This window comes from Chelon labrosus (assembly GCF_963514085.1).
Source record: "Chelon labrosus genome assembly, chromosome: 3".
NCBI lineage: Eukaryota > Metazoa > Chordata > Actinopteri > Mugiliformes > Mugilidae > Chelon > Chelon labrosus.
Genome location: NC_140339.1, coordinates 32,242,869 through 32,265,381, shown reverse-complemented (window position 1 = coordinate 32,265,381; position 22,513 = coordinate 32,242,869). Strand labels below are relative to the sequence as shown.

The 22,513-nt window shown below is 41.3% G+C and overlaps 1 protein-coding gene across 2 annotated transcripts in view; it reads right to left on the bottom strand.

The window, feature by feature from the left end:
- The window catches only part of itfg1 (integrin alpha FG-GAP repeat containing 1), a 202,917-nt gene that overhangs the window by 16,399 nt on the left and 164,005 nt on the right, over positions 1-22,513 (bottom strand). For both annotated transcript variants that reach the window (XM_084541942.1, XM_084541943.1), the window contains exon 15: positions 6,450-6,574. In XM_084541942.1, the coding sequence (XP_084398068.1) occupies positions 6,450-6,574 (125 nt within the window). The remainder of the gene's footprint in view (positions 1-6,449; positions 6,575-22,513) is intronic.

The following is a 22,513-nucleotide window of genomic DNA, read 5'->3' as shown; positions in this document are numbered from 1 at the left end:
AAATATAAAGTAAAATAAATAAAGATGAACGTTTGAATTGCTGTTTGTTTTGGAGGTGCAACAGATAACTGTTAAGCCAGACTAACATCTAAAACATTTTATTTTATTTTTTTAATGCACGCGATCTACCTGCGCTTAAAGCAGCAGCGATCGCTGCTTTAAGTGACTGCTAACTTTAAATAACTGTCACAAACACTTGCGTCCAGTGCTGCTGCCACCCCTTGAGACACTCGCGTTGCACAATTTGCATTCGGCTGTTTTACTTTTCTCTTCCTTGCGTGGAAAGTAACTCCACACAGCTGACATGATAAGAGCGCTAGGCTAATTCACTGTCAGGAGGTTCTGTTTACACACGCTTGCAGCAGCTGCTCTCTGTTTACGGCATGTTGCGCAAAGTTAAGTTGAGCATTTGGGCTTAGGTATCGGATCGGACGGGCTATAGTTATTTTTTTCGATGTTCGATCCTGAAATTTTGACCAATATCGGACCGATACCGATCCTAAGTATCGGATCGAGCCATCCCTAGACTGGGTACCGTGGGTATTGTGCAACTCTAGTCACAACAGGTAGCCACAACGTGCTTCCTTTTCAGGTGCTCGTGCATCGTTTTCTTAAAATGATCCCACACTTTTGAGCTCCGTTGCTGCCGGGTAGCCATGATACCAGAACCCTTCTGGTATAACTTCCGGTGACATCACAACTGACCCCGATTACCACTACTGCGTATGTGTGTCAAGGACAGAAAGGCAGACGGCAGTTTTGAGAGAAAAACAAAGATAAAAAAAAAACGACGCGTCGACTATTAAATTAGTTGTCAACGATTTTAAAAGTCGACATAATCGTGACTAGTCGACTAATCGTGGCAGCCCTACTAGGCCCAGGTTGTAAAAAAAATTGTGGTTCCCCTTTAAGTACAGTAACGAAGTATTTGTACTTCGTTACTTCCCACCTCTGACTAGCAGTGATGTGATGAGAGCAGACCATGAAATGTTTGTGTGTTCTGCTTGTTTAACTTGGAACCATTTGGAGAAGTGAATATACAAGAAAGTTACCTCGGCAACCAGAGCCTGAAATGTCTTCTAACCAACTGTTAGACTCAATATGTGGATGGGGCTTTAGATGAAGAGTACATTGAAGGTCCTGTGTACTTGTAGTTTTATACACCTATCAGGCATAACATTATGGCCACCATCCTAATAATGTGTAGGTCTGTGCCTCAAAAGTTCTGACTCATCAGATAATGGACATGGGCTTTCTGAGGGTGTCCTTTGGGTTGAGTGGAGGGGCCTCTGTGGATCAGGCTTGTTCCAGTGCATACCACAGATACTTGACCAGTGTGGGATTTAGGGAATTTGGAAGCTAGGTCATCACCTTGTGCTATTTTTCATGTTTGAGGCGTTCCTAAAACGTTTTTGTGTGTCTGCCTGTGTCAGGCTGCATCCGGCTGAGGATGGCTGCTACCATGAAGGAGTGCCATTGCTATAGGGTGGGGGTTCCTGGTCTGGTCTAGGTCTGTCTAGTCTAGGTGTGTGGTACATGTCTAACATCCACATGTATGCCAGGTCCAAATGTTTCCCAGCAGAACATTGCATTGTCATAAGATGGCCAATGTTATTTACTTCTCATGTCAGTGGTCATAGTGTTATGGCTGGTTTATCATGTTCTATTACAGTTAACATACAAACTGATATGTTGGATTAAGATTCACCTTAAAGCATGTGCACACTCACAATTGACCCAAACAGGAGTTCTCACTTGCACTGCCAAATTAGACCTATTCTTACTGCGATGTGGGTTGCTAGACTTTATCTAATCTAAGAAGTTTCTGTTTCTGTGCAAGGACACAGTGACATAATAACATACATTCACAAGAGAAAGCTGCACAGTACAAGCACAGTCTGACCCTCTGGCCACTGTGTTGCTCCATTGTGACAGCACCTCACAGTTTGATGATGGAGGCAAGGGAGCAAATTGTACTTTTTCATCATTGGTAGTGCAGAGATTTTTGTTGTACCTTGCAGATAATTTACACTGTCAGTTTACAGGATTTGTTGACATTGCATAATTTCAAATGGAGTGATTCAAAAAAAAGTTTCTTGGGTGTGCAGGGACATTTAAATACAGGTTGCACACAGCTGAATTTAGAGTTAAAAGTTGTGAGCAGACAGTTAAGATAGGGTTAACCAACACAACTGCAGTGAAAAAAAAAGTCTGCTTGGATTGCTGTGTTGGACAGCAGTTTGACTTTACATAAGTTCAAGTTTCATTTTTAGTTGTTTGCTGCTGTTCAGCCTAAGCATCCAGTGTTGAGATCTGCCATGTGACTGACACAGACTGTATTTAACATCTGCAACAGTCCTTTTATTTATAGAAAAAGCCCCACACCATTATCAGTTACCTTTAGCTCTCTTATGCACATTCTTTGAGTCTGTCTTGATTTAGCCCCTGCACAGCATTCGGGGTTGTGTTTAGGCTCATTAGAGATTAAGAGTTCAGGGATGTAAATAGAGAAGGGGGGATAGTATTAATGATTATATGTGATCATTCTTGTAGCTGGGAGGAATTAACATTTCCAATTCTACATTTGTCAGAATCTGGAAGTGATTTTACGTTCCGCTCGGTTACGAATTGATAGGAACTACATCTTGCAGCTATTTTGAATAACCGTGCAGTGATGGCATTGCTTTTTACATAACAAGCCCATTCCTGCTGCCAGCCATGTCGCTTTGCTCTTGAAAAGTACTGCCATTGGTGCAGCAACTGGCGGGGGAGCAGAGCTGGAGACGAGTCTGCTGCCTGGGAGCAGATCTGATCTGGCTGTTTGGATGAGAAAAGTGATCTCAAATCTTCAGAGAGAAAGAGAGATATTCTGGTTCAAAGCCAGGGAAACTGGCACACTAGAGAGAGTGAGACAGACACAGAGATGGGTAGGGGGCAGACAGAGAGAGAGTGAGAGTGACAAGCAGGACACTGATTAGTGAATTAAACCACTTTGAGCAGCAAAGGGAATCCCCTGGGTGGAAAATAAGTGAACAGAAGGAGATAAACTCAGAGAAAGATGAGGAATAAAAGAAGAGGAATGATTGGACAGCAGATGGAAGATTTTATTCAGATTTTACAAAACCTCTCCTTGTGTGAAACAGCAGGCAGCAACCCTCATAGTGGAGGAGAAATTGTAAAGGGAATGGCGGGAGAGACAGTGAGATAATGAGAGAAGGATTGAAATAAAATAAAATAAAATAAAGAACAATCAAGAGAGATGACTAACAGAGAGATTCAAACTAGCTGACTGAGCATGATGGTATAGTGGTCAGGTTTTCCAATCATTCTCTTTTCTACTGACATTTCACAAGTTTCTCCTCCTCATTACAGGTAGACCCAATGGAGTTATTCTGCTCCACAGTTCCTCTGGGGAAAACAATCTGCTCTGCATAATGGGCCACATCTTTAGGCACTCATTAATTCACTTTGTAGAAGGAATGGGTAAGGAGGAGGAAACGTGGAAAAAAAGATCACATTGCATAGGGAAAAGGAGCGTGCAGAATGGGGACAATGAATGAAGCAGCTTGTTTGTGATGAGCGTTATTGGTGCACTACAGCTTCTGAGTCGTAGACTGAGTCATCTGCAATTCTAATCTGCTGCTTGACGAAGACTTTGGTACCGCACGGGAGTGGGGAAAAAAGGCCACCGTCGCGCCTAATATTGAGAGTGACAAGCGCAATGTGAGAGAGAAAACAGAGATGTAGATGAATGCAGAGATAGTGAGAGAGCTCAACCGAAGAGAGCTGACATTTGAGGTAGTGAAGTGTAGAAATGTGAATAGATTAATAGCATATGCCCCATCAATTATTTACTATATCAGTACAATAATTCAGATTCAGATTCAGATTCAGAAAGAAGAAGAAATAAGAAGAAGCACACATCCGCAGAGTCATTCTTATATTGTCTACTTCCAGGGTTGTCAAACAAAGATGTATGTGAAGCTCAAAGTAGAAAACTAAAGTGTTGGTATTTCTCTTCCTATCAATTTGTCAGGTTAGGCCAGATCATCTATACATTAAATGAGAGCTCTGTAATCCATTTGGAAAATACATCTATCTGTATTATATATTTCCACTCTATTCCTTGTAACACAAACAAGGGTCCTGATACACCTGATAAAATAGCAGAAGTTGCAGAGGTAAAAGAAATGGTGAAATTTCTGTAAAAGTAAAATACTGGTAGTTTGTGTTAAAGTGATGTATGTATAAATTCAAAAACAAACCCAAGACTTTCAGTAAAAAAAAAATTAAAAAAAAAGAAAAACGGAGAGAATGGAGATCTGAGTGGCACTGTGCTAATTTAAATAGTTTTGTGTCAAGGCATGGACACACCCAAACTGAATTAAATTAAAGAACTGGAGGCAACAAAGGCCAGCTGTAATGTCGTCTCACATTGTCTTGCGTCTGGATGTTGCAAGTGAACCAATCAAGACTGAGAACCAAGACTACATCCTCCTCCAGCTGGCACATACAGTTGAAACCAGATGTTTACATACACTGTGTTAAAAGACACATAAACCTTTTTTCCTCAATATCTGAAGTTAAATCAGACTAAACCTCTCCTCTTTTAGGTCAGTTAGGATTACTAAAATTATTTCTATTTGCTAAATGCCACAATAATGAGAGAGAGAATTTATTAGAAAACTTTTTATTACATAGAAGTTTACATACATTTCCTTAGTATTTGGTAGCATTGCCTTTAAACTGTATGACTTGGGTCAAACGTTTTGTGTATCCTTCCACAAGCTTCTCGCAGTAGTCTGCTGGAATTCTGGTCCATTCCTCCTGACAGAACTTGTGTAACTGAGTCAGGGTTGTAGGCCACCTCGCTTGCACACACCTTTTGAATGTATGTATGGTGTCCTTGAGTGCCAAGAAAGGCGCCTTTAAATAAAATGCATTATTATTATTATTATTTTCAGATCTGCCCACAAATTTTCTATGGGATTGAGATCGGGGCTTTGTGATGGCCACTCCAAAACATTGATTTTGTTGTCCTTAAGCCACTTTGTAACTACTTTGGCAGTGTGCTTAAGGTCATTGTCCATTTGGAAGACCCATTTGTGCCCAAGCTTTAACTTCCTGGCTGATGTCTTGAGATGTTGCTTCAATATTTCCACATAATGCTCTTTCCTCATGATGCTGTCTATTTTATGAAGTGCACCAGTTCCTCCTGCGGCAAAACAGCTCCAAACATGATGCTACCACCCTCATACTTCACAGTTGGGATGGTGTTCTCAGGCTTCCAAGCTTCCCCCTTTTTCCTCCAAATGTAACGATGGTCATTATGGCCAAACAGTTCCACTTTAGTTTCATCAGACCACAGGACATGTCTCCAAAAATTAAGGTCTTTGTCCCTGTGTGTATTTGCAACTGTAATCTGGCTTTTTTATGTTGCTTTTGGAGTAATGGCTTCTTCCTCACTGAGTGGCCTTTCAGTCCATGTCGGTACAGGACTCGTTTCACTGTGGATAATGACACTCTCTTACCATCTTCAGCCATCATCTTGACAAGGTCTTTAGCTTTTGTTCTGGGGTTGATTCGCACGTTTCGGACCAAAACACGTTCATCTCTGGGACATAGAACCCGTCTCCTTCCTGAGCGGTATGATGGCTGGACATTCCCATGGTGTCTATACTTGCGTATAATTGTTTGAACAGATGAACGTGGCACCTTCAAGCATCTGGAAATTGTACCCAAGGATGAACCAGTCTTGTGGAGCACCACAATTCTCTTCCTGATATCTTGGCTGATTTCTTTTGATTTTCCCATGATGAACAAGGAAGCAGTGTGTTTGAGGTGTAGCCTTAAAATACATCCACAGGTGTGCCTCCAATTAACTCAAATGTTGTCTGTTAACCTATCAGAAGCTTCCAAAGCCATGACATCATCATCAGGGCTTTCCTTCATTGTTTAAAGACATAGTAATCTTTATGTATGTAAACTTCTGACTTTGAAGAAAGTAATAAAAAATTATCTAAGAAATTGTCTCTCTCATTATTGTGGCATTTAGCAAATAGAAATAATTGTAGTAATCCTAACTGACCTAAAACAGGAGAGGTTTAGTCTGATTTAACGTCAGACAGTGAGGAAAAAAGGTTTATGTGTCTTTTAACACAGTGTATGTAAACATCTGGTTTCAACTGTACATTCTGCACCTGAGTGCTCAGACATGAATTAATTGCCAATTTACTATGTAATGCTGTATTTAGATGTGGTTTACACTCTGGGGTTTCAAGGGATTTACTTTGATTATACAGCACTGTTCTTATCTTTAATCTGTCTGTTAAATGAACACACCTCAATAAAATATTCTCCATCCAATACTTGATGAGACCATACAGCCCATAGACGCTGCAGAACCCTGCAAAGTGTCTAGACAATAAAGCCCTTTCATACATCCTCACCGTCTCTCCAACTGGCCTGGGAATGCCGACAAAAAGGTGGTCCAGGAAATTTGCGCTGCGTCCCAGGCCCAGTACAGTGTAAGGCAGCTGGAGGGAAAAATGAGCCGACTGACTCAATTGACCGGCTGCAAAAACACAGAAAGAGGAAAGACAAAAGCTTTTAATGTTACAAAAAGGATGGTGATCTTTTGACAATTCCTCCACACGAGCCTGACATTTTGATTTTTCAGATGGCTAGACTTTGGTACTCTTATTCATGTTAACTTTGGTGCGCCCCTGACTTTTCTTATAGCACCATCATCTTGTCCAATACTTTGCTTTATGACCACATACTAGCAAAACATATTACAGCCTAAACTGAAGTGTGTTTAGTTATAATTTGCAGATGTTAGCAAACATATTAAATAAAAATGGTGCAAACATTCGACATGTAGCAGAGGCTGTAGAATCTCGTGTTGAGATGTATGGATGCAGTCCTCCAAGCTCATGGGAGTCATACACGATATTAATTCTTTTTCCCAAGGCACCATGACTTTATGTTCTGATGTTATTGAAGCATGTTTGTGTATTCAAAATAAAGTATAATTTCTACTGTGGATTATTTGTGTATGCACTAAGACTTTTGTCCAAGCAAAATCTGACCTTTCTGGCCTAATTAAATAATAAAAATCAATGAATGATAAGACTTTATTTTGGTATAATAAGCATAATCAAGTGGCCTTTGCCTATCATATAAGTTTGAAGTTTTTTTTTTTTTTAAACAGGCTTACTCCCTTTAACATTCTTTTAGTGATCTAGTATTTTATTATTTTTATTTGTTGTTGTTATTGTTTGTTGCTGTAAGGTGTCCTTGAGTGCCATGAAAGGCGCCCCAAATAAAATGTATTATTATTATTATAAGCCATTTCTGATTCCAATTGATCAACTACAAGTCAAGTTGTTATTTGTTGTTCCTACAACTTGGATAAGCGACAAGACGTTTGTTAGGGACTGTAGTTGTTTTAAATCAAAGACACTGAGTGGTGTCAATACATTTTCAGACTTTTTAGTGGTTTTCTGAATAACTAATCAATCAAGATTCAAGAGTCTTTATTGTCATTATGAGAACTTAACGACTCCTGGCTTAATAGGCACACATGTAAATAACATGACATTTAAATGAAACACTTGTGAAACATATAAAACACTTAAAAAGAAGAAGAAATGTAAACTCATATATTTTTTTTTATGATGTTTCTTTTAATATTAAATGATTTTTGCTGGTATACAATTAAACAAAAAGCATACAAAAAAAGTTATACAGACTTGAAGTGTTTTTATTGTTTTATTGTTTAATTGTCATGATCATGTCTGACGATGGCAACTCTCTTGTACTTGTTTTTTTATTCAGTAGATGTTATGAATTTAAAGTTATTTAAAATCTTTATGTACAGCAAATATTGATCTTAAAAATACACAGTGTTTTCTGTCCACTGTAAACATGGCATTCAAAAAGCTTTGAAAATTGCTTTTATTGTAAATACTTTCTCAAAAAACAAACAAAAAAAAACCCTTAACCATTAACACAGAGGGGCTCAAAACAGTGACCTAGCTGCTTCTATAACCCCTCAGTATATCTGATTTAACTATACATATTCTTTAATGGTCTTATGACAGCTCAGCTGCAACAGCCCATGGCAAATAAAGTGATGAAATTACTTCTAACTAGGTAAGACTGATGAGGTTAATGCATTCAAGTAAAGACAATGAGGGGTATGAGAATGAGACACACAAGAGCGAATGAGCCAGAGAGACGGCAGTAGGAGACCTTGTGTTCTGACGAGAAAAAGCATCATAAATGATACAAATCATTGTGAGACACCTGCGGCCAGTGCACCACCTCTCCCTGCCTCTTAACCCAACCTCCCCATCATCCTCCATCCTGTAATCTCTCCCTGCTCACTTACTATTCTGATCCAACCCTCAGTATTTTGTTTCCTCCTCTCTGCTCTTCTCTGTTTCTCTCCCCTGATGCATCATTCTGATTTGGCCTTTCGCTTCCGCTTCCTCTCCTCCCTCCTCCTTGACTTTCCCTCTCTCCCCTTCAGCTGCTGTATCTCGCCCACGCCACCCAACTCTGCCAAGTGCAGCCAACATAAATCAACGTCTATGTGGTAAACAAAGAGAGGGAAGAAGGGAGAGAAGGATGGAAGACGTGTGAGAGAAAGCCTTGAGGCAGCCAGTGATCAGAACTAACGTGGATGGACTGTGTATTGCAGGGCAAGATGAGCACAACAGCTTTGATTTCTATTTATTTTCTTTAATCTATGCCAACCCCAGCTCTGGAGAAAAAAAACAAACAAACACATGATTTATCCAGTTAATGTTCAGTCCCAGTCCACTTCACTACCACCCACTGCAATGTATGGTGTAAAGACTGTCCCTGATGCTTTAATGCACATTTTCTGTCTCTAGTCAGTATGGAAACTCAATGGACACCATCGACTTTTGCAACCTTTTACGAAAGACAGCTTTTCATGAGTTGTCTCTCTTTATGTTTCTAAATTTCCCTCGCTTACTCTGCTCTGTGTATTCTATTCTCCTCGCTTTTCAGTTCTGGGTAGTGGTGTTGTGAAGAGGCAACATAATTGCCTTAATCGTACGCGCACATAGTGAGAGAATACTGAAGCAGACAGAAATATTGGCTTCCAGCAAGAAGTGGCCACATTCATAAAAACTGACCTGTTCAGGGTAGCACAAAGCCCTGGCTTCTAGCAGATGCCAATGTTAACTCCTGGTGTGTCTGACATTTTCTCAGAGGTGCATACGTGTGTGTGCGTGTGGGTGGGTGTGTGTGCATGTGGGTGGGTGGGGGTGTGTGTGTGTGTGTGTGTGTGTGAGAGAGCACTGTAATAGATCAGTAAAGTGGAAAGCCTTACTGATGAATCAATAAATGTTATCATGTTTGAGATTTTATATGACTTCTAACAATCATCAAGTATGTTTGCTCTACTGAAACAGCTGCAACATGGAGAAAGAAGGGATATTAAATCAGATTCATGATTACCCTTGCTCTTTAGCAAAGCTGTTAGCATGGCTCTAGAGATTGCAATATTCTTTGGTTGGTTAGTCTGTCTACAACTTTGGCCCAGATTAGAAATTTCACAAAAGAGGCACTTCCTCTAGAAACAGGATGAGGATTGTCAAATATCTACGGTGGTACGAATATCCACAGTGGCAAGAGTACGAAAAATGACTTTTGGCCCAATGACTATCTGCTTGTATACCAGCAAGGGAATTTTTTTATCTACCCACTGTAGATATGTAGCTTAACATAATCATTTTATTAGTGAGAAACAATAACACAGAAAGAGCTGTCTTACCTCAACGTATTCACAAAACTCAAAAAAGGGTAAAAAACATTAAAGTGACAGTAACACTGACAGAAATGCCAAAACAAAATGTTATGTAAAACAAGCAGAAACATGGTGCTGGAAGACAATTGACTTTGGCTGATGTCCAGAGAAACTAGGGCAGCAAAAACATAAGCACTTCATCTCTGTGTAATGATCCGAATTAAAATGACAAATGAAACAAGCAAAACTTGAGCATTCTTGACAGTCCTGATTTCTTTATGCACACACAGGTGTGTGTGAAAGTTTTCAAAGCTGCAGCAGTGTGCAAAGGCAATGCAGATAATTGATTTAACTAAGTTAAGCAATATTGTTCCTTTTAGTTTTGCCGATTAAGCTGATAAACTCTGCAAATGCACCTGACAGATCACTCACAATCCGCATCTCTCTTTTTGTTATAAATGATATCCGCCAATCAAATTCAATGCAGACTGACTGTTCCACAAAAGAAAGAGGAGTAGTGCTACTCAAAGGTCTATCCTGCAGCAGGAGCGGTTGCAAATCAGTTCACTCCCACACTGAACCCTGTCCAATGGGTAAGGGGATTGGACATTTAAGCCAGGCTTGGTTTGATGTTTTTGACAGACTGCTTCTCCCTGTCAGTAGACAAGGAGTGAATAGCTTGCAGTCTACCACTCGGCAGGGTAGAGTGGGTGTGTGTGTGTATCTGTGTGTGTGTCTGATAGAGGATCAAGCAGGGTTACGTTGCAGGCAGGGAGCCTGCCTCAGCATCTGCTGAGCGCTATGCATGTGTGTGAGTGTGTGACTGGCTAACAAACATAGGCACGGATGGAGCAAAGTCATTGCACAAGATGGGGAGGCTGGCAAAATGTATTATGCAGACCAGGGTATTGGGAGAGTCTGTGTTTTGTGTGCTTGTTTGTGTAAGAGTGTGTTAGCGTGCTTCTGTCCTTTCTCCAAAGCCAGAGGAGGCCTTGGCAGGAAATTACATTCTGCACACATGACTGACAACCTACAGTCCATCTCTTCGAAGACAAAGTGGATTCAAAGCGGCACAAGCAGTCATCATTAGTGTGTGTGGTGTTATGAGCACTAGTTAGGAACTACATTACCTAGAAAGCATTGGAGAGACGAGGAGAGTGAGGGGAGAGTAAAATAAAAAAAGCGAACTGTTTGAGACGGACAGAGACTGCGGCGACAGCTACGACAGCCAGCGGTGGCTAACAGTTAAAAACTGGCAAGACGATACAAGGCTCAAGCTACCGCAGCCTGCCGAAATGGATAACTTGATAACCCCTCCATCATCTAAGCAGTTTGATGGCAGTCTTGCTGAAAATTGGAAACAATTCAGAGATTCAACATATATCTTGCAGAAAGTGGAGCAGGGGAGATGACGACAAGAAGAAGGCGTCCATTCTCCTGCATGTCATCGGTGAGCAGGCTTCGGAAATCTACAATAGCTTCCAGCTAAACGAGGGTGAGCTGACAATTAAGGTCCCAGTGGATAAGTTTGATGAGTACTTTATACCATGCACAAATGTCACTTATGAAAGACACAAGTCTTTATGTGTTATCAGAAACAAGGAGTCAGTTCTGATCAGTATTTGGCAGAGCTTCACACATCCTGTGAGTTTGGAGAGTTGAAGGACCAGCTTATAAAAGATAAAATAGTCGCTGGAATCCCAGATAATGGACACAGAGAACGGTCACTGCGCAAAAAAGACTGAACCTTGGATAAGGCAGTGCATATGTGTAGGGCAGCAGAGAAGACGCAGGCACAGGCTAAGGAGCTGTGGAGGGACAACATACAGAACGGTGACCAAAGCAAAAACGCAAAGTAAGATACACAGAGAATGACACAGTAGCCGTGAATGACACAATCATACCATTCAGGCTTGATACTGGAGCCCAGGTGAATTTGTCGTCAATAGCTAATTACAAGACTCTCAGAGTCAAAAGCAAAATTCATCCTGTGAAAATCAAAGTGACTGCTTACACTGGGTCCTGGGGCAAGGATTCCAGTTAAAGGGCGCTGTGTAGTAACTTTCAAATACAGGCGCCTGAGATCTCAGCTACTGATTGACCAGGATGTTCAGGATGGTCTCACTACATGTGTGAAGCTCAATTTGGTCAAAAGAGTCTATATGGTGACACCACAGTCCCGCAGTGATCAGGACTCACTCATGGAGAAGTATACAGATGTTTTTCAAGGACCTGGATGTTTGCCAGGTGAGCACAAATTCATGTCGATGAAAATGTGGCACCTGTAGTTCATGCATGCAGGAAGGGGCCATTCGCGCTGTAGTTAAACTGCACGAGAAAAGCTGAAAGAGGAGCTCACACATATGGAGAAGTTGAACATCATACAAAAAGGTGATGAACCAACAGCCTTGGTGAGCTCACTGGTGAATGTGCTGAAGCCAAATGGGACACTGAGAGCATGCCTAGACCCAAAAGACCTGAATAAGGCAATTAAAAGAGAGCACTTCAAGTTGCCTACCAGAGAGGAGATCATGTCACAGTTCGCAGGCGCCAAGTGGTTCAGCAAACTCGATGGATCATCAGGTTTTTGGCAAATGAAGCTGGATGAGGGCAACTCAAAACTGTGCACTTTCAATACTCCTGAGGGCCGATATCATTTCCTTCGCCTGCCATATAGTATCCTGTCAGCACCTGGGATCTACCATAAAACATCCACTTAATCTTCGAGCACACAGGTGATATGTGATGGAGTTGATACCAATGGATGACATCATTGTCTGGGGGGGGGCACTAAAGACGAACATGACGCCTGGCTGAAGCAGGTGCTGGATTTGACAAGAAAAGTAAACCTGAGGTTGAACAAAGAACAAAGAAAAATGTCAATTTGGAGTGAACAGTTTGACCTTCGTTTGGGATGTCGTTTCCGCGGAGGGAGTAAAGTCAGACCCCAGGAAGACTTCTGCAATAGTGAACGAGGAGCGGTCCAGAAACAAAGATTCATAACAGAGGAACCAGTGCTTAAGTTCTTTGACCCAGACAAAAGAACCAGGATTTCAGCTGACGCATCTCAGTATGGGCTTGGAGCAGTGATGCTGTTGCAGTAACATGACACAACATGGCAGTCAGTGGCATGCTTCAAGGCCCTTATGCTCAAATTGAGAAAGAAGTCCTGGCAAGCACATGCGCATGTGAACGGTTCCATCAGTACATTTATGGACAAGCCTTCGAAGTGGAGACAGACCACAAACCGCTGGTCTCCATCATGTCTTAGCCATTGAATGAATGTCCCATGAGGATACAAAGGAGGCTAATAAGGTTGAAATATGATGTGACAACGATATACACACTGGGAAAGTACATGTTTGCAGCTGACACTTTATTTCGTGCAGTGGATAGGGCTGAAAACACTGACAAAGAGACTAGTGCAGACATACAGGCCTATTTTGACATGACTGTCTCTGCTCTTCCTGTGTCAGATGACAGAACGGAGCAGATCAACAGGATCTTACCATTGTTGACCGCTTCTCGAAGATGGCCCACTTCGTGTCCTTATCAAAGCTCCCGTCACCATTGGTCAGATGAAATGATGAGAGATTTCAAAAACACAATACCAAAAGGATGGCCTGCACAGAAAAATGACTGTCCGAGATGAATTCAGGACTACTGGCAGTGCAGAGCAGAACTGTCAGTTGTGAATGACATTGTGTTCAAAGGAAACAAGTTTGTAATCCCAGCGTCACTGCGTAAAGAGATGCTTGGGAAGATATAGGAAGGACATTTAGGTGAGGAAAAATGTAAACGTAGACCCTGTGAAGTCATGTACTGGCCAAGACTGAACCAAGACATCAGCCAGAACACAGCATCATGTGAAATATGCCCCACTTACAGACCCAAGCAGCAGGCAAAGCTGCTCATGCCACGTGCCATTCCCAACAGGCCTTACTACAAGGTGGGTGGGGATTTGTTTGACTGTAATGGACCGAGAAACATAGTTGTGACAGATTATTTCTCAAACTACCAGGAGGTCGCCACACTGCAATCGACATCCAGCGAGGCAGTCATCTCTTTCCTGAAAGCTGTCTTTGCAAGACATGGTGTTCCACGTGAGGTAATCTCAGACAATGGTCCCCAGTTTTCAAGTAGTGAGTTTGCTTCCTTTGCCAAGGCATGGCACATCACCTCAAGCCCACATTACGTCAGGTCCAATGGCCTTGCAGAGAGCTCAGTGAAAGTAATGAAAAGTATCATGAAGAAAGCACATGATGGATCTGAGGACTTTCACAAAAGTTTCATGATCTACCATAGCGCACCACTGCAGAATGGTTTGTCTCTGCTCAGATGTTGATGGGGTGGCGCATACGCACCAACCTTTCAGTGTAAGAGGAACTGTTAACTCCCAAAGTAGCTGGCAAAGTCAAAGTTGAAAGAGAGAAGGAGAAACAGAAACAAAAGCAGTGACATGACAAAAGTTGCCCATCCTTTAGCCTGGGGAGCAAGTCTGTGTAAGTGATCACATAATAAGCATCTGGTCAAAGCAGAGATGTGTGCAGAGGGAAGTTGCTCTGTGCTCCTATCAGATTCAAACAGGGGATAGAGTAACTCTGAGGAGAAACCAGGTGGATCTGCAACCACAAGGGCCAGATAAAAACAGTGACAACTCTGAGGATGCCCCTAAAGTCACAGCAGGACATTCCAGCAATGAACAGGCTCATTCCAGTATATCTGAAGTAATTGGATGCTGCAGGTCCTGTGGTCAAACCATCTGAGGAAACATGCAGCAAGCCGAGAAGGACAATTAAAAAAACAGAAAGATTGACTGCAAGAGTCTGAATATATACAATTGGAAAAAAAAATGTTGAATATTATGAGCTTGTTTGTTTTGGCGCACCTATAGATGTATCAGCAGGGATACTATTTGAGTTCATGTGTGATGATTTTGCAAGACATTTGCAAGAAAAATGTTTTAAAAGAAGGGAAGGTGTGTTGTTATGAGCACTAGTTAGGAACTACATTACCCAGAAGGCATTAGGAGAGTTGAATGGTACTGCTGCCTGGTTATTTACTATTCGACCAACTAACCCTAACTCTAATGGTGGTTTTAATACTGTGATTGACTGGCATAATTAATGTCTTAAAATTCCAGGAACGATGAAAATGTAGAGAATTACCGCAAACTAGGAAGACAAAGAGGTCTAGGAGCTACTTACAGTCTGAACAGTATTACTGTTTACAAACTAATAATATGAAGGGTATGTCTGATGTATATACGTATAATTCATCACACTAGATCCCAAGGCTTATGTGTTGATACATTACGCCTCTGATTACAGAATGCAGGCAACGCAGTGAGCAGGTATTTTAGTGCCCTTGTAGTGTGATCTCTGTGTGAAAAGGACTGTAGGAGGAGGAGGGATCTGAAGGAAGTAGGAAGTAGGAGGAGTCTGGCTTGATGAGAGCCTGTATATATGAGAGCCTGTGCAGGTGTGCGGCCCTTTGAAACCTTGCAGCAGAACCCTGGGCTCTCTCCTTGTGCAATTGTTTGAGTAAAATGTGAGTTCTTATGTTAGTACATTTCTGTGGTGAAAGATAATCATTTAGTTACTTAAAGTTAATTTTGTATGATAACGCTTTATGTTGATTATAGTTAAAAGAGAATGATGTATTTGTATCCTTATGTATTTAGTTTCACTACAATGTTACCTATTTTTTCTTTAGATAAAACCAGCATCAATTGCCTGCCATCCTCGCCAGGAATAAACCAAGTTAAACCAGATCTTACAGTGTCTCATTGTGCCTGACTGACACAAAACTGTGGTGCTGACAACTTTCCTGGTACCCAGCTCAAACAACACTTTATACAGTTCGAGACAAGCTATTTTACAAGGACACTGAAAAGATTGAATGTAGAACCCAACTAATGCTTGCAGAGTTTTCCAATTCACAGGACTGTGCAAACCCTAACCTTGATAAACCGTAATATGCTGTATATATGCACAGGGTACACAAATACTTTTATTCCTTGACTCCTCCTTACTAGTAACTAAGCATCTGAGCTGACATTGTGGGCTGAAACTATATGAGAACACTGCAGATCCATATGAAATGAAATTTCGAATTTCGATTTTGCGCCCTGATAGCTCTTTTGGTTGAGCTGGCACTCAATTCACTGAGGCTATAGTCCTCTCTGCAGTGGCACACATTTGATTCAACACTGCCTTTTGCCGTGTGTTGTTCCCTTTCTGTCAAATGTATTTTGTTTGTTCTCACATAATCATTCCTTGTTCCACAGCAGAATACTAGATAAATCAATCAAGGATACTGGAACACCAACTCTTCCCTGCTATTGAAGTAGACAAACCTTACTTCCTTGTGGATATGAGAAAACAGAGAAAAAAGAGAGAAACCCTTATGAAAATAGGGCATATATGCCTCAGAGGGACCAACAACATGTTAATGTGTGTGCGTGTGGGGGTGTGTCCATCTGCTGAGTTCTTATGACACATATTATCACATCCTGTCTGGAGGTTTTACCACCTCTGGGCAAATACACTGACAATGTCACAACTATCACTTTGAAATCCAGTAAAATGTGTATGGGCACTGAAGGACAATAAAAGATATAACTAGATGATCGCAAGCAATGATAAAGGGGTCCATGCTGTGGCGAAGTTGTCCCCGAGCGGGACGCAGAGGCATAAGTCACCAGTAACGCCCCCTACATACCGTATTGCACTAAACTTGGTGGGCTTGTAAGGTGTCATCCACAGATTATTATTGTCAAATTTCAACCAGGTGACTGTGGCTGTTTGTGAGATATAAATATGTAGTGGTTGTAGCGCCCCCTACAGCCCGAATTTCACAAAACTTGCCATGATTGTAGCATATTATAATGATGGTTGCTAAGTTTCATAAGGATTGGGTGAATACTTCAAAAGTTATAGGCCTTTTCATATGAAATGTTTCCATGTCACCTGTAGCGCCCCTTGTTGAAGTAATGTCACATAACTTGATGGGCATCTACACAATAGCTTACAGATTGTGTATGCTAAATTTCATGAAGTTAGCTATTGCAGTTTTTGAGATAGTGAAATGTTGCCGTTGTAGCGCCCCCTAGAGACCAAGGTCACAAAAGTAGGGGTGCTTGTACAGAATCATATTATTATCAATGATCTGAAGTTTGATTATACTTCACAAAATATTAGCTTTTGAGTTATACTGTTGCACGCCATAAAATGAATTAGCCATTAACATTATAATTAATAACCCTGCTATAGTTTTTTTCAGGACTTTTCATTATCTTTGTCCATAAATGATACATGCCAAGTTTTGTGAGAACTGGATGAACGGGCTAGGAGTAGATTTTGCTTTGAGGTGCAATTTTTTCAAAATAGTGGAAATAAATGGCAGGCGGAAATCAGCGTGGCCTAGTCCATTAGAACCAGGGCTATAAGGAATCAGAGGGAAGAATTTTGTTTCTAAGGCACGCGGTTCTCGAGATATGAGGCAAAACCTAAATTGGCTTATTGTAGAGCCACCTAGCTGTAGGCATGTGTATTGACACCTTGGCAAAGTGACATGCTAGGACTTCTACCAAGTTACCAGGTTTGATGCCTTTTGCCTTTGCAGTTTGTCCTGAGCAGACACTTTTAGGGAACAAGAAAAAAAAAACGAAGGCGATGGCGAAAGCGAAGAAGAATAATAAAAATCACAACAAAATCAATAGGGATCCTGCAACGTCGTTGCATGGACCCCTAATAATAATAAGAGGAAGAATTAGATGATCGCAAGCGATCATAAAGGGGTCCATGCCGTGGCGAAGACGTCCCTGAGCGGGACGCAGAGGCATAAGCCATGTTAATAGTTACAGTTGAAACCAGATGTTTACATACACTGTGTTAAAAGACACATAAACATTTTTTCCTCACTGTCTGAACTTAAATCAGACTAAACCTCTCCTGTTTTAGGTCAGTTAGGATTACCAAAATTATTTCTATTTGCTAAATGCCACAATAATGAGAGAGAGAATTTCTTAGAGAATTTTTTATTACTTTCTTCAAAGTCAGAAGTTTACATACACAAAGATCACTATGTCTTTAAACAATGAAGGAAAGCCCTGATGATGATGGCATGGCTTTGGAAGCTTCTGATAGGTTAACAGACAACATCTGAGTTAATTGGAGGCACACCTGTGGATGTACTTTAAAGCTACACCTCAAACACACTGCTTCCTTGTTTGACATCATGGGAAAATCAAAAGAAATCAGCCAAGATATCATGAAGAGAATTGTGTAGCTCCACAAGACTGGTTCATCCTTGGGTACAATTTCCAGATGCTTGAAGGTGCCACGTTCATCTGTTCAAACAATTATACGCAAGGCACCCGACATGGAGTAGCCACAAGTCTAAAACGCTCCGTATATTTTAACTTATTACTTTGAGTAGGACACGACAGTTTAACATTTTGGAGGCATAACTCTGCAGCGCATATATTGTAGAACCACCTGTGCATGTCATGGCGAGTAAAACTTCGAAGAAATTGGCCAAGGCAGCGGCGCAAAGTTTAGCTAGCCCCTCACTCAAGCAAACGCTTATGGCTAATGCTAACGCTACCACCACCCACCACCCGGACCCTCCATCACCGACACAGCAACCCGAGGAGAACGCTCTTTTCCAGTTACTTAAAGCTGAGATGGATACTTCTCATCAACTACTGGGCGATACAATCAAACAAGAGATGGTGACTTTTCGTGCTAAAATCAAACAACACCACGAGGCTCTCCGACGGGACACAAAGGCTGACATCGCCTCTCTAAAAACGGAGTTCAGAGCTGAAATGGCATCTTTGCACTCCACACACACCGAGACGGCAACTACTGTTCGGGAGATCGAGGGCGCGCTGAACCGTCATGATTCCAGCATCACCAGCATGGAGAGCGTCATTTTGGAGCTCAAGCGGGAGATCGGAAATCTAAAGGACCGGAATGATGACCTAGAGAACAGAAGCCGCCGTCAGAATCTGAGAATTATCGGAATCCCTGAAGGCGCAGAAAACGGCAAACCCACAGCATTCATGGCTTCTTTTTTTTACCAAGGTGTTGGGAGAGGAGGTACCGAGCCCTTTGGTGCTTGACCGTGCTCACAGAACTTTGGCTCCAAAACCCAAACTCGGCGACCGCCCCAGGCCCATGATTGTGCGACTGCACTACTCGGATAAGGAAAAGATCCTGCAGTTATCCAGAAACAAGGGCGAACTAAAATTCAGAGAGGCGAGGGTCCACATATTCCCGGATATGAGCGCCGAGCTTAGCCACCGTAGAGCAACTTTTAACCTGGTCAAGGCGAAGCTCAGACAGGCGGGCATCAAGTATGGCATGTTCCACCCAGCCGACCTGCGTCTCACCTGCGACAGCGTCTCACACTCCTTCAAGATACCCGCAGATGTGGAAGATTTTCTCGCCAAACGGAGACGTAGGAAAACGTTACCGGTGTTTCGATATGCTGATCTCCCCCACTGGTACTGTAACCTTTCGTGATGTATATTTTTGCTGCCCTGAGCTGATTTAATTTTTTTGCGTCCCTTCCAAATATTATCATCAATATTACTATCCTTTCATCTATTTATCTATTTTATGTCTTTTTTTGACTCGAGTTATAGTCAGTCTCTCATTTATTTTCTATAGACCTGTTAATAACAAGGAAGGAAGAAAGACACTTATTTATTATTTATTTATTTCTGGTATGGGACATATTTGGGTGAACAATTACGCACATCAAGAGTTGGACTGCATATATTTATCATGAGTCTTTTTGATCCTAGGCTCAGCTGAGGTAGAGTACCGGTATGTTCATTTGTTTACATTTTGATATGCAGCTCATAAGCTCATATCCTCGTTTCTAGGAGATCACAATATTTTATTTGTGTACATATTTAGTTTCCTTTATTATCATGAGTGGTTCTACATGTTTATACCTAGATACTGAAAGCAGGGCCTTTAGTTTTTCTTTAGTTGTGACTACTGAAACATATAACACTCTAAGGAGCAGTGTGTTGTTTTTTTTTTTTTTTCTCTGCATATGAAAACGCAATGGAAGAGTACCAAGTGTGTATGGGGCGTCTTACCTTTCGTTTGGGGAGAGGTAATTTGGGGAAGGGGGCATAGTGTTTTTTTTTTTGTTGTTTGTATGTATAACTTACTATTTTATATTAATCGGTGTGTGGCACTGTCAGCGATATCCTGTGGATGCTCTAACGGCAGTCAATTCCTTGTCTACCTCTGATTATGGTTAACTCAGTGCTGACCAGGAGTAATGATGATATTACAGTGAACTGTATTAGTTGGAACACCAAGGGAGTTAATTACATTATCAAACGTAATAGAGTTTTATCCCATTTGAGAAGTCTTGATGTTAATATCGCTTTCCTTCAAGAAACCCATCTCACGTCCTCTGACCATAACAGATTATGCAAAAGGTGGGTGGGGCAATTATATCACTCCAATTATCAAAGCAAGTCTAGGGGAGCTGCAATTCTTGTTAATAAGAATACTCCTTTTATTATGCAGACTGTCACTGCAGACCACCGAGGGAGATATGTTGTGGCCACAGGTACCCTGTATAATATACCTATAATTTTGGCTAATGTATATGTGCCGAACGGAGACGATGCACAATTTCTGAAGACTTTTTTATCCTCATTACCCAACCTAAACACACACAGGCTTATTCTAGGGGGTGACTCCCCTGTGCATCATTCCTCCTCGCGCATTGATTATTTTTTAATTGATAGCCAGTTGCTGACCTCAGTCAGAGATCGCAGGTATGAAAGCATTGTCATCTCTGATCATGGACCTGTAATTTTGCAAATATCCTTCCCTAAGAAAGTTACTCGGCGCCCGTGGCGCTTTAGCAATGCTTCACTCACTGATGAAGGGTTCGTTAACCATATAAACACACAAATAGATTTTTTCTTGTCCATGAATGATACACCAGATATTAGCAAGTGCATTCTTTGGGAATCGCTTAAAGCTTTTTTGAGAGGAGAGATTATCTCATACACCTCCTGGGAGGGCAGGAATAGGAAACAGCGCCTTAAAGATCTCACAGACCAAATTCATCAGCTGGATTGTAAATATTCAACTGCTTCCACCCCTGAACTTTTAAAGGAGAGGTCAGCTCTGCAGACAGAGTTCAACTTGATGACCACCCATTATACAGAGCAGCTACTGCTTCAATCTCGCTCTAATCTGTATGAACACCCAGATAAGGCAGGCAAGACTCTTGCCCAACAGATTAGGCAGTTCACAGCCTCTACACTGATCACAAGTATCCGTAAACATGACGGTCAGATCTCTAATGACGAGCAGGAGATAAATAATGAGTTTATAGTATTTTATTCCTCCCTCTACACCTCTGAGGTGATTCACGACCTTTTTAGGCTGGAGTCGTTTTTTCAGAGCATGGATTTGCCTCAAATAAGCGAATCATTTATGGAGCAATTGGAAGAACCTCTGTCTTTGGAGGAAACTAGATCAGCTCTTTACAGTATGCAAAATGCTAAAGCTCCAGGACCTGATGGTTTCACGGTCGAATTCTTTAAGAGATTTGGAGATAAGTTGCTGCCAATTTTACTCACTCTTTTTGAAGAATCCTTTGTCAAGGGCCAACTTCCACCCACGTTCTCTCAGGCTTCCATCTCAGTTATATTGAAAAAGGGTAAGGATCCCCTTAGTTGTGGATCTTACCATCCAATATCACTCCTGAACGTGGACTGCAAATTGTTAACTAAGATCTTAGCTCACCGCCTAGAAGCTACCCTACCTTTGATTATCTCTCCAGATCAAACTGGTTTTATAAAAAATCGCCTCTCTTTTTTTAATATTCGTCTGCTTTTAAATATCATGCAGAACGCGGATCCCAATCAGCCATTACCCGAAGTAACTATCTCTCTGGATGCTGAAAAAGCGTTCGATAGGGTCGAGTGGAGCTACCTTTTCCAATGTCTAGAGAGATTTAAATTTGGTCCAAAATTCATATCATGGTTAAGATTGTTATATAAATCCCCAATGTCGTCAGTACGCACTAATAATATAGAATCCCAATATTTCCCGTTGCAACGTGGCACGAGGCAAGGATGCCCAATGTCACCCCTTTTATTTGCGATAGCTATCGAGCCTCTCGCAGCATCACTGCGCTCCTCATCGGCAATTCGCGGCATATTAAGGAATGGAAAAGAACGTAAGTTATCGTTATATGCTGATGATTTATTGTTATATATCAGTGATACATAACAATAATATAATGTACTTTGTCGCACATTATGACTACACTAGATCGTTTTACCGAGCTTTCTGGATTAATGTTTCAAAAAGTGAGCTTTTTCCTGTCAACTCTGGACCTACTGGACCTCTATATTTGATGCCCTATCCAAGATGTGTAAAAGACCAATAAACCCGAACCCCCTCACGGCCATATTTGGTATTCAATGCGAGGATGATCATCTTCCTAGGGCACAAACTGATCACAGTGCTTTTGAACAAAAGTTTGTTCTTCTTCTTGTATTTCTGTATATATGATGCTTCATTTTCAATTGTGAAAACCAATAAATAAAGTTTAAAAAAAAAACAAAAAAAAAAAACAATTATACGCAAGTATAGAAAACATAGGAATGTCCAGTCATCATAGGAGACGGGTTCTATGTCCCAGAGATGAATGTGTTTTGGTCCGAAACGT